At 43.1% G+C, this 13600-nt stretch overlaps 1 protein-coding gene across 2 annotated transcripts in view; it reads right to left on the minus strand.

Moving 5' to 3' along the window:
• TBC1D19 (TBC1 domain family member 19) overlaps positions 1–13600 on the minus strand; it is a 989099-nt gene that overhangs the window by 532598 nt on the left and 442901 nt on the right. For both annotated transcript variants that reach the window (XM_086964506.1, XM_086964505.1), the window contains exon 10: positions 7691–7729. In XM_086964506.1, the coding sequence (XP_086820632.1) occupies positions 7691–7729 (39 nt within the window). The remainder of the gene's footprint in view (positions 1–7690; positions 7730–13600) is intronic.

The following is a 13600-nucleotide window of genomic DNA, read 5'->3' on the forward strand; positions in this document are numbered from 1 at the left end:
CACTGCTTTCACTCCAAGCCGCATGCCAGACTAGCCCTTCGTGAGATTTGCGCACCATATTCCTTAGTAGACATAGAATCCCATCTACACGCACAACATCCTGCCTTCACCGATTACTCTGAGTTTCACAACACCTGGACCAGAATTGATTATTGGCTGGTCTCCCCCAGAGTTGCTGGCTGGTTAGGATCGGTCCAGACTCTCCCTCGCACTCTTTCCGATCACTCCCCAGTTCTTCTACAGCTATTTATTCCCCTGAGGGGTGTTATGAACGGCAGTGTCGCTTTCCCCGCCTTGATGGTCTCCGCTTTCAGAGAGCAAGTCAGACAGGCTATAGAAAATTATTTTGACCTAAACACTGGCTCTGTCGACCCGTGGGCGGTCTTACGGGAGGGCTTTAAAGCTTAAATAAGGGGTGTCTGCATTTCTAAACATGCCGGAGTCCTTCGCGATCTGCGTTCTACTTTGGATCAGATCGAGAAGAAAATTGCAGCAGCAGATCTCGAATTGCTCACCTCTCCCTCTGACTCTCTTGCCGCCCACCGTTTGGAATTATGTGTCGAATTTCGGGACACGGCTGATAGGGAACTATTGTTTCTTTATAAACAATGAGTGGCGCGGCAGTATGGGGAGGGTGAACGTCCGGGCCGCTAATTGGCCAACACGCTACGCCCCCCCAGGGGCCCCACGTATATCATCTCTATGACAGGACTGGACGGCTCCCTCATTCATTCTACCCCCGCGGTTAGTGAGTTGTTTGTCATTATTATAAGACCCTTTATTATTCACGCCTCTCCAGGGATCCCAGCGGTCAGGAAGATTACTTATCCGAGGTGGCTCTGGTGTATCTGGAGTGGTACATGCAGGAGTTCCTTCTGACCCCCATCACCTCGGACAGTTTCGTGGTGGCGATTGATGCCCTGCGCGCGTCCTCTGCAACTGGGCTTGACGGCTTTTCAGCTGAGTTTTATAAAGCATACAAGGACCTACTGGTGCCGCGCTTGGTCGAGGTCTATGCTGAGGCCTTGGAAGTGGGTATCCTCCCACAGACATTTCGTGAAGCAGTGATCATTTTACTGCCCAAACCCGGGAAAGATCCTATACAATGCTGCTCGTACAGGCCACTGTCCTTGTTAAATTTGGACTACAAGATCTTAGCCAAAGTCATCGCCATTAGACTATGTCAATGTCAATGTCAATGTCAAAGGTACTTGTAGAGCGCAAACAATCATCCTAAATAGGATATCACGGCGCTATTATGACAGAAGTGGGTGGTTGGCAAATAACAGGGTCATGATTATAATTTAATCAGATTTGGGGAAAAGAAATGTTTTTAATTGTCTTCTAAAGGACAAATAACAGTCAGTTAATCGAAGTTCCATAGGCAGCTCATTCCAGCTATTTGCCGCCAGGTGGGAAAACGCCCGTCCACCCATCCTAGCTGTTTTCACACGAGCATTTCTTGCTCTGGCTGCCGTGCGGGATCGCAAGTTCCTGGAAGGAGCGTAAAATCTGATTTTGTTTTTTAGGATGTGAGGGCCAGAATTGTGCAGAGCTCTATGCGTTAAGCACAGCAGTTTAAACGTGGCTCTCTGCCTCATTGGTAGCCAGTGAAGCTCACGCAGGCAACTTTTGGCTAGATCATACTTTTTCTTATTACAGATCGCCTTCGCTGCAGCGTTCTGTACGATTTGTAGTTTAGAAAAGAGGTAGTCGGCCATTCCCACGAACAGAGAGTTTCCATAATCCAGCCTGCTCATTAATAAGGATTGGACCAGTATTTTCCTACACTCAGTAGGGATCCATGGGAAAACTCGCCGGAGCATCTTAAGTATAGCAAAGCCTTTGCCACAGATTGTTGATACGTGAGCTTTCATGCTCAGGGTGTTATCTAAAGTTACACCTAAATTATTGGCCGTTGTTGCTGGACTGGGAGCGGTGCCCAGGGTTGTGGGCCACTAGTTGTTGTGCCATAGCTGTGTATGTCTACCAAACAGCAGTACTTCAGCTGTATCTGCGTTTAGCTTAAGGCAATGGTTGTGCATCCAGTTGGCTAGTTCAATTAGACAGCTCAATAATCTGTCCTTAGGTTCATCTTCTTCATCCAGTGTAATCATCAGCTGGGTGTCGTCTGCATAAGAACAGATCTCGACACCCCACTTTCTCCCTATCTCAACAAGTGAGGAGCAAACACATTAAATAGGGTTGGACTCAATGAGGCCCCCTGTGGGACCCGATACTTGATGTTCCGGGGAGGGGAAACAAAATCACCCATCCGTACTGACTGTGTTCTGTCTTGCAGAAAAGACTGCAGCCACCCTAATGCGTTTTCCCGGATGGCCTTGGCAGCAAGGAATTCCAGGAGTCGATGGTGTGGAACGGTATCAAATGCAGCCGAGAGGTCCAATAAAATCAGGGCGACTGTTTTTCCCTGATCTACCTTGGTTCTTATGTTGTCCATCACTGCTAAGAGTGTTGTCTCGGTACAGTTGTTAGCCCGAAACCCTGTTTGTGAAGTATCCAATAAGTCATTGGTTTCTAAGAAACTGGATAACTGCCTATTGACTAATTTCTCCATCAATTTAGACAGATATGGTAGTTGAGAAATAGGCCGATAGTTTGCTGGATTATTAATATCGGACCCTGCTTTTTTTAGTAAGGGAATTAAAAACTTTGGTGACAGCCGGGCAAATTATTGGTGTTAATTGTGAGAAAATATGGTGCGGGCATGGGTCCAATGGAGAGCCTGATTTTTCTTCCAACATAGTATTGGCCACCTCCTCCTCTGTGAATGGGCCAAAAGTAGGACAGCTAGCCTGAGCTAGGGGTGGTACAAGGGTTTGTAATTGTTTCGATTCGGTGTTGGAAAAGGAGGTATAGATCGTATCTATTTTTTCACAGAAGTATTCATTAATTTTGTTACAAACCTCTTGTGAGGGAATAAGATCCAGTGAAAGACTGGCAGGGCTACATAGCTCCTTGACTATTTTAAATAATTCTTTCGATGAATTTTTACTTTCTGTTATCCTCCGTGAGAAATATTCTTTCATTGCTTTCCTGATGGCTTTATTGTAAAGTGCAAGTTCTTTTTTGTATATGGCTCTCGTTTCTTGGGTTTTAGTAAGTCTCCATTTATGTTCACAGGATGTACATTTCCTTTTTAGAGATTTTAGTTCGGGTCCGTACCATTTCTCTGAGACTGTGCCTCTACGTTTATGTTTGGAATGAGGGGCTGAGCAGTGTTCCAGTGCGCTCCTGATGCTGTTCTGGAGCTGTTCTATTTCATCATGAATGTTAGTGTTCCCTACGGATGCATAAGTAAAGTGTTGCTGGAATTGTTCTACAGAAAATTTTTCCAGCTCCTTATAGGAGCTGCTACTGAAACCAAAGGTTTGGAGTGTTTAGTAGGCACATTGATGGTGAACGCAATCAAAGAATGGTCAGTCCATATCATAGGTTTAATCTCATCAATGTCAATGGTTTCTATATTCGAAAACAAGAGATCCAAAATGTGTCCTGCCCTATGTGTTGGCTGATTAATTCTCTGTGTCAGCTGTAGAATTTCCATGTCCTCCACTAGTTGTTTAGTTAAATAGTTGTTACTACTATCAAAATGTACATTGAAGTCCACTATCAGCAAGATATTTTTGTTTTTAAGATAGACCGGTAAAATTTGGGTAAAGAGTTGGGCGCTGAAGTCTAATGTGCTGGCAGGGGGATTATAAATTATCACTCCACCAAATAGAATATTGGTGTTTCTGGATACAGAAAACGCCATTGCTTTATGGCTGCTGGCCTGAGTGATCACTTCTTGTCTGCAAGTGAGGGATTCCCTAAATAGCAAAGCTACTCCTCCGCCTCTTTTCTTCATTCTATTCAAAGTAATTATTTTGTACTCCGCAGGAAGAGCTATCGCTATATCTGGAGTCTGTGAGTGTCAAGCCAGGTCTCAGTTATAAAAGCCAGATCAGGTTTGTCGTTGGTCAGTATGTCCCATAGCTCCGTCGTGTGTTTAGGTAGGGATCTAGCATTGAGGTAAATGCATTTAAGAGCCAGGTTTGGGGTATCTATCAGACTGATTTCTATCCCTGTATCACTTCCCCATCGGCAATTTCGACAACAGAAAGGGCCCATAGTGTCAAGTGGTCCCATTCGAGCACAATCTGTAACCTTTCTTACCCCTAGGCAGTTAAGACTCCTGAGCTCGCTACTGGAGTACGAGGTAATGCGTCTAGTATCTCCTGAAAGGGATTGGGCAGGGGGTTTGGCCCCTGGTCCCAGCCTGTCGCGGACGGGCGCAGACGGGCTTGCCTTTGGCGCGCCTTCGTCGCCCCGGCAGCGCCCCCGCTGCGCCCGTCCGCTGCGCCTCCTGTATAAGGGTGCCATTTTATCCTACCAAGGGCGGGAGGGGCTTAGCGCTAGTATGCTAGCTTTCCAACCTTCTCCTCACCCAAAATGGCGGCCCGAGCAGCCCTTACTCGGCTACAATCGGGTGAGTGATAAAGTGCAAAATGCCTTTAGAGCCCTGATATCGTTTAAAAATTGACTAACAATATTTAAGTGCAGGTCCCGGCTTTCTGCCTCGGGACACTGTGTAATTTGTAAAGACGACGTTCTTTCAAAGTGCACTGGATTTCTGTGCAAATTACAATTTTTTAAAATCAGAGGACAAAGTTTAAAAGTAATTAAAATGCTTTCAAACGCTCAAATTCGTCATCCACACACACTAGCAATAAGTGGGGAATGGTATCTCGATGGTTTTTATCCTACCGAGGGCGGGAGGGCGGGAGGGCGGGAGGGGCTTAGCGCTAGTATGCTAGCCTTCCAACTATCACTATTGATGGAATTTGTCATCTCCCCGGTGCAGTCGGGCTTTGTACCACACAGGTCCACCTCTCTTAATCTTCGTACATTATTCACCGTACTGCACCGTATTGACCCTTCCACACCCGCCGCCGCAATTTTACTTGATGCGGAGAAGGCCTTCGACTCCCTTGAATGGCCCTTTTTTCTTTCAGTCATGCGTCGAATAGGTATGCTGGAATGTTTCGAGCCACTGTTACTCTTTTATATACTAAAACCACTGCCCGGTTACGTCTTACCGGCACTTTGTCTGACCCTTTCCCTCTGTCGCGAGGCACCATGCAGGGTTGCCCCCTATCCCCTCTCCTTTTTATTCTAGCCATGGATCCCTTAGCTCGACAATTTCAGGAAAACCACCTCCAGCGCGGTTTGCAATTTCGCACTGGCCCTTTGTTGCATTCCATGTACGCGGACGACATGGTGCTGTATGTTCGACAGCCACACGATAAATTGTCACCGTTGATTCGGGAAATCATACGATTCGTACATATTCCGGGCTCCATATCAATTGGCACAAATCGGTCATTTTTCAGCTTACAGCCGGCACCGTGCGCTGGTCATGCGACTTTCCACTGGAATGGTGCGATGATTCTAATAAATATCTTGATTTAAACAAAAAACAATGCCTATGGTAAACTTTTTTTATATTTAGTTGTCGAAAAAAAACACCATTAATTGCCTTTTCTTAACCTGAAGTCATGGTCTTAATGAAAAAATCTAAATAAGATCAAAGCCTCTTGTTATCTTATATGCATTTGCAGCTACATAGAACACTCGTAGGAGAAATATTGAAGCTATATGTTATTTGGCTTATTTATTCTTTTCTTTTTAGTACCTCTTATTTTTACCAAACATATATACAAACTACATAAACACACTTTATACAATAAATACAAAAGACAATTCAATGGTAACCAATTATGTTGGTCTAAATGGCCCACAATTATTTCAAAATCGAAGGACGTAGACATATGATCATTATGTCACAACATTCCCTGAAAAAAGGTCATCAACACAAAACATATATAGGAGCTTCAAAGGGTAAATTATTTTCTCCCTCAAACAACAATATATCATATAATGGCATCTACTCTATCTCAATTTTCTTATGTTGATGCCTATTCAAATATAGTCGACGCGTTTCAGCCATTTTTCCACTTCAGGCCTCTTCAGGACTTTAGGGCAATTCAACCAATATATTCCTTAGGTCAACCTCTATTGAAATTAAATCCACCCGATGGGGTCAATTTCAAAGCCCTCGGACACAGAAGGAGTTGGAAACTTGGTCCTTACTTCAAGAAAGAGTGCTATATTACTATAATTATGTATCTGCCCTACGTGAATATGTGTACTCCAACCCCCTAGGAATGGGAGGTGGTGATAAGGTGGACCGAAGTGATTTTTCCATGTATCTTCAGTATATAAAAAAACTTTGAAATTGACCCCATCGGTTAAGACTAGCTTAAAAGGGAGGGGTTTTGTTACCAGAAATTATTAATTTTGGTTAAAGGACTCAAGTATGTTTTGTCAGGGGTTAGTGGCACCTTGTGGGTGTGCTCATGAAGCCCTCACCCACCAACCTAGTTACCCGCCTCTAACATCCCACAGCCTTATTTTTAACCGCTGACGGTGGCCCAGGTATTAAAGTCTAATTCACCTTCGGGTACTGGGACCACGGCCAAGCCGTTTTAATCTCATTTATCATAACAGTCTTCACCGCACACTCAGCTACATACCTGCTCCGCTGTTCACTGGGTGGGCCCGATGATGAAGCATGCCACCAACTAGGTTGGTGGGTGAGGGCTTCATGAGCACACCCACAAGGTGCCACTAACCCCTGACAAAACATACTTGAGTCCTTTAACCAAAACTAATAATTTCTGGTAACAAAACCCCTCCCGTTTAAGCTAGTCTTTTTTTGATTTACTTCATATAACTTTGGGGATTTGGACTAGATTTCTGGTCCTCTCTCTCCCTCTTGATACACGACATGCGTAATATTGCAACACCTTGCAGCTCAAAAAAAGGGAGAAGGGCTAACCATGATTTTGCCCACAAACAATAGAGCTAAGTTCCATTTCCACACAAATACCATTCCACCAACCAGCCTACCATGAATCAACAAAGGCAGAACCCCAAGATGAAGTATGCCACTGGGGACGGGGTGACGGTTACCAGTACCATCCTTTCTAACAAAACTTGATAGAGGTTAGTAAACACTGATAGAACAGACAGATAACCAGCTTCTTTAGTCCAGAATAGGCAGGGACCATAAAACACTTCTAAAGAGGATCATGGGTATTTTTTGTGCCTGGAACATTCTAGAGAGGTGAGTCTTGCAGAGCTACATACTAATTTGGTGTTTTCCCTACATGTGGATATCTTGTAAGGATAATAACTGAATATGGAAATGAGTTCAAAGAGCACCAACTGCAAGTTAATTAGATGTGTAAATGTTAATAATCTGGTTAAACCCCTATGTTTTACGATATAACTAAAACTACTGATAAATAACGGATGTAAGTCCTCCTCAATAGGAGAGTAGAGATATTGGTATCTTGAGCTTACTTGTAACCAATCTTTTTGACCACAATAGAAAATATCATTCAAACTTTTGATGTAGCTTAACTGTTTTGTACAACGTCTATCTGACTGATATAGGGAATTGTTCTTAAAAATGAACAGAATACAATATTTGATTTTTTAGAAAGCAGAACTTTACATTTAAACAGAAGGTGAATTAATGTATTGCATGTCTTAGTGTTATAACCAACTGTTTAGGACAAATAGTTCAAAAGAAGTCGCTTCAGTATAAAACATTACTCACCTTTTTTTCCAATGCGCACATGTTCATTTTCAAAAAGCTCTGAAAATATAGAAAAAACAAATCAGACAGACCATGTCCTAGTGAAGAAAGCACAGAAATCCTTATCCATATCCGTAATACCATGGATCAAACACTTGCATTTTACAACAAACATTGGCAAAACTAATAGGTCTTGCCTATGTTTGATTTGTTGGCTTTGCTAATGTTTTTTAGCTATGTTGCAAATGGCTGAAAGTAATGTAAAAAAACTGTACGACACAGCCAGTGTTGTCTGCATTATAGCACTTTTTTTCAGTTATGCTGCATTGAAGCTAGTGCTGCTGTATAATATGGCAAAAAAATCAACAGAGCCAATATATCTTGCACAGGCGAGTCTTATCGGCTTTGCCAAAGCTTGGTATGGAATGCTATATGGTAGGGTATAAGTATTTATACATAGTTTAAAATGGCGGAAGTGCTAATGTTATAGAAGAGAATGCCTTTGCCACGGTGTTAGTGTGTCCAGAGTCAGAAGCATTTTAAGACCATTCAAAGAGTCTGAAAAGGTGCCATATAATGGCGCTGAATGTAACAGAAGTTGTAGGTGGACAGAAAAGTCCAATAGGTTACAGATTTTATTACAGTGATGCTTTAGGCTATGTGCTACTTTAGGTGCAATAGTTACAAAACAACCAAAAAGTACTTCGGGTGCTTATTGGGTAGTAAAATAGAGCAATAATCGGTGTTTGTTGAGTTTTCTAAACCTTTAGGCCCGTGAGCCACTGCACATGATGCACCATTCAAATCATGACCCCAGTGCCTGCAAAAGACCTGCACTTGTGATTGCTTGCTTAGTAATATAATATAACAATAATCGGCAGCTACAGAGTGAATGGTGTGGCAGGACTTATGCAGAACTGGGTGGTGACATGAAATAGGCTTTATACCCTGGGAAGGAACATGCCAGGGAAAGTCAGTGTGTTTTACTGTGTTTTCACTTCATTATTCCCCTATGGGGATTAGGGGCCCATGGCTAAAATGACTTCCACAAGGCCTACAGATTCCAGACACGCACTAAAGTCCAGTGTAGCGGATGTGGAAATGAGTATTCTGCAGAGTCCAAAGTCATATTTGTACTGCTTTTGGGTTGTCCGGAAATGTCATATTTCTCTCCCTGGCTAGGGTCTGGCCCTGGCAGGTTAGATTAATGACCTTTATTCCCAGAGTGAAGATCTTCCCTCCAAGGAGAAAAGATAGGTGGAGCTACAAGCCAATTCATCAACTGCTGTCGCTTGAAATGCATTTACTAAAAGTTATTTCTTTTGGAGGGACTGAATTTCACAGTTTGTAAGGTGATGTCATAAGCAAAGTGGATTTAAGTGGCTAGACACTCCTGCTAGGGTGTCTGACTGTATTTACTTAATCCTGTGATCATCTGTGATGCCTTTAGGGGCTGTAATTGCAATGCATCGCTAATGATATCCAAATGTTATGAGTACGGTCATTCTAAAGTGTGTGTAAACATGTATTCTTGCTGCTGCGCTTAGGTTAACACCTCATACTGTTAGCCCATAAGATGTAGAGGTGCTTACTGTATGGTCAGCAGGAGATGCTCAGTCAGGGTCATGTGTCACCAAGGCAGGTGTATCCTGTTTAATGCTTATTGAGGTAATGAGGGGGACGCCACTGGGATGGTGCCAGTGCGCAGGGCCCTCGCTCCAGGTTATGTTCAACTAATTGCATTGGGGTGCAAGATAATGTGCATACATGGGAGTGGTGGTACTAGACCCCACCCCCCTGCGGGAGGGATGGAGATGATATGCAATGTCACAAAGTAATTCCAACAACTTATGTATATTTGTAAATTGGTGCATAGTATTGAGTGGTGTGAGTGTTTAATAAATGTACTCTTACTTTTATAAAGCAAAGTACAGACTGGACAATCAATTATTGAGTGTTATTTTTGCACACCTGTAAATGGCGATTACTAGCCCACACCACCTCTCTTGAGTACGCCTCAGACTGCTCTGAAACGCTACCCTCTGAGAGTCAGGCGCTACAATTGGGTGTTTGGTTCCCAGTGAAGGAAAAATGTAGTTTTGTTATTTGTGCAGGCCTTACAGATGCTGCCTCATTTTCCAACAGCTGGGAGGGTAGATAGTATAGGTACAGGTCTGTCATGCACTGGCCGCCGTTGAAGGACGGAATGCAGCAACGGTGATAGCTCAGCAAGACTTCCCACCTCCCCACAGTAACTGTGTAGTCATGGCGTTGATATCCCGAAACCAACTTCTGAGGTAGTGGAAGGGGGTGTTTTGAATAATGTGCTGCAGGAAGGAGACGCGAGAACTGCGGGGGTACCGTTGTATGGAGGAGGCTCAGAGGGAAAGCTGGGGATGACGGAGATTGCTGGATTGAAGGACTCCTTCGCCTAAAGACCCTCAGTGCAGACCCCTTACATCTTTCACATACATCTTAGACTGTAGATGACTGTGGGGGTGCCCTATCTAAGTGACAGCAAGAGCTTTGAAAACAGTCCCTCAAGAAACAACATTGGGCAACTTGTGCTGTCTGCCCTAACGGCAAAGCACAAGAAAACGTAAACCCTGTAGCACGAGATAGTAAAAGTCTGTGGGTTAATGCACCAGCTGCGACACACGGCGAACAGCCTCCGGGCAGATCATAACGTGATTACCAAAGATGTGGCTATTGATAAAGATTTGATAACTGCGAAACAGTAGCAGTAAGCACCATGCATCAGTCGTGTTTATACAAGAGACGGCTCTTTCACCATGTGGCAGTCACAAAGCAGGGCGCTGTGCTTGGTGCGCACTGTTAGAGTACAAGTCTAAATCTCTCAATCTAACAGTAAGAAGTGACAACTGTGTGAGCAATATGGAAGCACTGACCTGGCAGCTCTGATTACTACTGAACTGGGTCAGAGCCCATGGTTGCTGCCCGACAACACAGCACTCACAGCAGCATGCAATTTAATCCCAAACAGTTTCAGGAACAAATCTCAGAACGATAAATTAAATGTATGTGGAATAATAAATACAGAATGTCGAGTGCTCTTACACGTTTATTTTGGTTACTAAGTTGATTATTTTCAATTTCTATTTTAACGAAAGGAAAGGAATGGTATCTCTCTATGGTACTATTCTTCATTACATTATACATTCTAGAACTTGGTGAGCCAAGCTTCTAAACATGAGAATGTTGAGTTTGAGTTGCTCTGTACTGGTATGGCTGAGGTATTTATTAAATACCACTCTTCAGCTGGTTGGGTTTACCTGATGTGAGATCTATAATAAATACCAGTTTCCAAATGGTTTCACTTACATGATGTCGTTTGTCATTTACTTGGGTCACCACTTCACAACTTACTCCTGAAATTAGTGACAGTAGTATCCTAGAAATAAAAAATGGTGAGCTTATTGAGGGAATCTCTGGAAAGTGCATTAGGAGACACAATTGGCATGTGTCTGGAATAGGTCTGTGCAATGCTGCAGGTCCGCTTCTGATCTTGACTTCAAACCCCTCTGCTGGTCATACTGGGGACATAGCCCCAGCAATGTCAGTTGTACAGCGCACAAGCCAGCAACTTCACCCAAACTTTTAACATGGGTTAGTGATTTCCGTAAGAGAGCCGACAGCTCTCTCACAACACTGGTCCCTCCTCTCACCAGGATCCAAGCTGGGTCTCAATCCCTACAGGCTCTCTTCTTCTCCTCACAAGGCACACTGGTCTTTGCAGGCAGGCAGAAGGCTGGTGCATCAGGTACAGGGAAAGTGTCTTTGGCTTCCTGGGTGCAGAACTTGGTCCTCAGTCCTGGTTGTAGCAGCTCAAAGCCTTATTTCTTCCCCTGATGAACAATGTTGCTGAATAACTTGTGGGACGCACTCCCACCTTTCTAGTCCAAATCGAGACAAAGATGTGATTTAGTGTCTGGTCCTTTGAAATTAGATTGTGGTTTTGGACTACTTTAGGACAGTCTGCGACAGCAGGAGCCCAAAGACAGGTAGGCAAAAAGCAAGGACCTTTCTTGAGAGAAATACGTGATTCAAATACAGTTGTTGCTGCAGGCAGTGCCTGTCTCCTGATAACATTTTCCAAGGCTAGCACTTTTTCATACAGGTATTGATGCTGATATTTTTTATGGTGCGCCGATTGCCCATAGGCTTCTTGGTACTGGTGTCTGCTAGACATGGCCGTTTATAAAACTAATTGGGCAACATAAATGAAAAAAGCCAGGTTTTAAGTTCTTTTCCTAAACAAATTAAATTGGAGTGGGCTTTGAGATGCAGGGGTATTTTGTTCCAAAGTTTGCAAGTAGAGGAAATGAAGCTTCTGCCGCCCCAAGAAGCTTTGTATAATTTTGGTGTTTCCACGGTTCTAGAGGAGACTGATCAAAGACCTCCCCTAGGTGTGTACCATTTTAATTTCCTCTTAAGGTAGTCAGGACCTATGTCATGAAAAGATTTGTGAGAAGTGTATAGTGCCTTGAAGGCTACTCGCTTCCTAATGGGAAGCCAGTGTAGTTCTGACAATGCATGTGAAACATATTTCAAATGTGGAATTATCATTAAGAGAGGAACTTCTGCGTTTTGTCAAATTTACAGTTTAATCAGAGATCGATGATGGACTGGCATTAAAGTAAACTAAACTAGAGTTTCTCTCTGTGTGTATCAACAGGCCAGACTCACTCTGAGTCATGGTGAAACTTTGTCCATGCCCTAACAAAACGACCACCACATTCACCAAATGAGGCATGGTTTTCTGAATGCTAAATGCTTTTTTTAAATGTGAAAAGGGAAAAGCGAGCAACATATATGACCTGAGATTGTGAGCATCAGCATGACATGTCTAAGAGAAGCTCAGTGCTTGGCATCAAAATTGAATATATGTATGTTACACGTTGTGTGTCTTGTTCTTTTTTTCTGTAATTTAGGTTCTACAACATAACTACACAAGCACCCTTAAGATAATGGTTAACTGTAGCTTCCCTATTTTTCTGATGCCAGGTGTGGGTCCACCATACGGCATCTCTTGAGTATTACCTGAGCTAGATCGAGCCCTACATGTATATTAGCCATTAGATACAGGTCCTGGCAAATTGTCACTGATCCATTTAGGGACTACGAAAGGTGATAAACATGTAGACTCAGTTTAGATTTTATGGAACATTATTTCCTCAAGATTACCATTGTTTTTAATCCCAATTAAAAACCCCAATGATTAAATAAGATATTAAGGGTTTTGTTTTGATAGTTTTAGTTTTCCTTCACCCATCTCTTTGGCCTATTTACTCTGCATACATCCTAGGTACATGAATTTGGAGTTTTAGGCTGATTAAAAAGAACTACAGCAAAGAGTCCCATTGAAGGGCTTGTTCGGCATTGCAGCGCCAGCCGTGCGAGGAGCATATGCGTAATGATGAAGCGTGCCAACAATTGAGGTGTGAGGGCACTTGCTCCTAAACATTAATGCTGTGTTTGATCTTTGTTTGGTCCTCTTACAACAAGAAATAACTCAGACCTTCTTTCAGAAATACACACCAAGAGAACTGTTTAGTAATGAGGTAGTTCAGAGATCAACAAACTCCGAACCCTTTTGCTATATCAAACCTATTACAACACAGATTGCTTCGCAAAATAGCTTAGTGGCTGCACAAATACTGGTCACGGGTGGCAACCAGTTTTTTGCAACCACATTTACGTACATCAGGCACTAGAGTTCAGTTGTATAATACTTTTTGGAGGTCACAAACAGCCAGATTCGCAGAACTGGGCCGTTGCAACTACAAAAAGCTTTTTTCAATGTACAAAAGTCAAATTTGGATTCGGTTACTTGTTGCCGAATCACAATTTCTCATGTGTGACCCAATGTTGATTCAGTAATTTGAAAGAGGTGTGTTTATAGTGTCCCTT

The sequence above is a fragment of the Lissotriton vulgaris genome, chromosome 3_2 (genome assembly GCF_964263255.1).
Source record: "Lissotriton vulgaris chromosome 3_2, aLisVul1.2, whole genome shotgun sequence".
In the NCBI taxonomy this organism is placed as follows: domain Eukaryota; kingdom Metazoa; phylum Chordata; class Amphibia; order Caudata; family Salamandridae; genus Lissotriton; species Lissotriton vulgaris.